This window comes from Mastomys coucha, unplaced genomic scaffold (assembly GCF_008632895.1).
Source record: "Mastomys coucha isolate ucsf_1 unplaced genomic scaffold, UCSF_Mcou_1 pScaffold5, whole genome shotgun sequence".
Classification (NCBI taxonomy): domain Eukaryota; kingdom Metazoa; phylum Chordata; class Mammalia; order Rodentia; family Muridae; genus Mastomys; species Mastomys coucha.
This window is the reverse complement of record NW_022196911.1, coordinates 97,624,434-97,627,185: the sequence shown is the minus strand read 5'-3', so window position 1 is coordinate 97,627,185 and position 2,752 is coordinate 97,624,434. Positions and strand designations below refer to the sequence as shown.

The window sequence follows — 2,752 nt, the reverse complement described above, 5'->3', positions numbered from 1 at the left end:
CAGAAATCCGCCTGCCTCTGCCTCCCAAGTGCTGGGATTAAAGGCATGCGCCACCACCGCCCAGCCATTTTTAGGTTTTTAAAAGAATTTTTTTAAACAGTTCCATTCATTTTATATATGTGAGTACATTGTTGCTGTCTTCAGACACACCAGAGAAGGACATTGGATCCCATTACAGATGGTTGTGCGCCACCATGTGGTTGCTAGGAAATTGAACTTCTGGAAGAGCAGTCAGTGCTCTTAACTGCTGAACTATCTCTTTAGCCCCTTGTTTTTGTTTTTTAGTGAAGTTTTTTCATCAGCTCTATGGTTGGTATACTTCTGAAGCACTCCAAATTTAAATTTTTCTTATTTAGAAATGACAAGCCTGGTATAGTAGCTTACACCCATACTCAGAAGGCTGAGGCAGGGCGATTACTACAAGTTGGAGGCTAATCTGGGCTGAGTGCGTACATACAGGTACATAGCCAGTGTGGGCTATATGACATCTTACCTCAAAAAGGAAAAGAAAGTTGGCAGGTAAAGCTACTTTATTTTAAACCCTTTTAATGTAGTTTAATTATATGTGTTTTTAAATTTGTGTTAAAAGTTCACTGGAACTGGAAGAAATGGATTTATCTGCTGTTCGAATTCAAGAAGTACAACATGTCCTTCATGCTATGGGGAAAATTTTAGAGTGTCCAATCTGGTAAGTCATTGGAAGAGTTTGCTAATCTGATTCTTTATGTGATTACTTTTCATGCAAATGAGTAGAAGAGGCTTAAGATGTAGAGAAAAACAATATTTATATTAAAACGACATTGTATTTTTCATCACTGAAGAGTTTTAAAAATACAGGAAAGTAGTCTTCACTCTGCCACCGCTCCCTTCAATCCAGGCAAAGACTGTCTTGATGTGTTCTTCCTCGTGGCAGGATTCTGCCTGTTTCTCCAGCTGTAAGACCAGCCTGATCTCTTACAATGACTGTAGTAAATAGCGTTAAATTAACATAAGAATGCTTGGGATTTGTGAGAGTATCTGTCTCTGGGTGAGACTTGGGCTGAAACTGCTCCCATTAATTTAAATGAGAACACCACCAGTCCTCAAAGCTAGTAGCAAGTCCAGTGTGGAATGAGGTTTTAAATTTCTCTTTCTATGAAATGAAGAGAGATCTTTTGGTCTATTCAGGCATTTCCACATTCCTGCCCTTTGTGTGTGTGTGTGTGTGTGTGTGTGTGTGTGTGTGTGTTTGTGTGGTTACACTATAGAGACCAAATCAGCCTCAAACTCACCAGCTTGCCCGGGCTGGCCTTGAACTCAGGTCTTCCTGCCTCAGACTCTAGTTATACACTACTGCACCAGTGTTTGACCAGTGTTTATCTGTGTAACTCTTACTTCCAAGATAGGCAATGTTTCCATTACCCTAGAAAGTTCTCTTGTGTACTCAGGGAGTTCTTAATTTTCAAGCCTTCTAGGACCTTTGGAAATGAGTTTTTAGTGTGTGATTTTGTGGTTTTCAGAATTTCATGCCCTAGGACTCAGGTCGTCTTTGACTGGGAGGCTAGCCTGGGATACAAAGGACCCTGTTTCTTTTTGCTTGGAAGTAGATAAATAGCTTGCTTGATGAATAGCTTTAGGTTCCAAGTTAGGTTGTCAGCACCACAAATAGATGATAGAGAAATGAATACTCTGGCATAAGGAATGTTAAAAATCCTAAGCAAGGGCTGCAGAGAGCTCTTCTAGAGGACCTGACTGTAATTCCCAGCACCCACATGGCAGCTTACAACTGTCTGTAACTTCAAGATCTGACATCCTCATACAGACATACATGCAGGCAAAACACCAATACACATCAAATAAAATAAATAAATTATTAAAAAGAGAGAAAGAAATTTGGAATTGTTGCTTCTCTTCTCATTCAGTGCTATGATTATTTAGACCTGCAGCCAGGCCATTAAGCTGTGCTTAAAATGTGCATCCTAATCTCCTGTTTCAGCCTTTGAGCTAGCATGTTCTCTCCCACCATAATCTTTTGATCGATATAATTACCTGGCTTGAAAAGTCTTGATTTATGCGGCTCTGCCATTAAGAGTGCTTGCTTCCTGCTCACTTGTGGAAGAGGAGTTCAGTTCCTGGCGTTCTAATTGGGTAGTTCACAATCATTTATAATTCTGGACCCAGGGAATCAAATGTCCTCTTCTGGTCTCTGCAGGTACCTGCATGTATGTGTGTGCATACATGCATAGATGCATAAAAAGAAAAACATTATTTTATTATTTTTCTTTGTATGTACGTTCTGTGTATAAATGCCACATGTGTGGGTGCCAGTGGAAGCCAGAGGGTATCAGATCACTTGGGACTGGAGTTACAGGCTATTGTGAGCCACTAGACATGGTTGCTGGGAACCACAACCTGGTCCTCTGCAGGCAGCAGATGTTCTTAACCACTGAGTCATCTGTCTAGCCCGACTTTGTTTTTATATAGCCCTAAAGTGGCCTGGAACTTGCTATATACACCAGTTTGTTCTGACACTCACAGAGAGCCACCTGCTTCTGCCTCTCCCAAGTGCTGGGAGGACTCTGAGAGTACATGAACCACTTCAAACAGCTTGGTTTTTAAACCTCCTCCTCCTCCTCCTCTCCCTCCTCCTCTTCCTCTTTTGGTTTTTCCAAACAGTTTCTCTGTATAGCCCTGGCTGTCCTGAAACTTCCTCTATAGATAAGCTGGCTCACAGAGACCTGCCTCCCTCTCTAGTGCTGGGATTAAAGACATG

At 41.5% G+C, this 2,752-nt stretch overlaps 1 protein-coding gene across 1 annotated transcript in view; it reads left to right on the top strand.

The window, feature by feature from the left end:
- The window catches only part of Brca1 (BRCA1 DNA repair associated), a 65,741-nt gene that overhangs the window by 2,680 nt on the left and 60,309 nt on the right, over positions 1-2,752 (top strand). The window contains exon 3 of the mRNA XM_031354074.1: positions 590-688. Within this exon, the coding sequence (XP_031209934.1) occupies positions 609-688 (80 nt within the window). The 5' untranslated portion in view covers positions 590-608. The remainder of the gene's footprint in view (positions 1-589; positions 689-2,752) is intronic.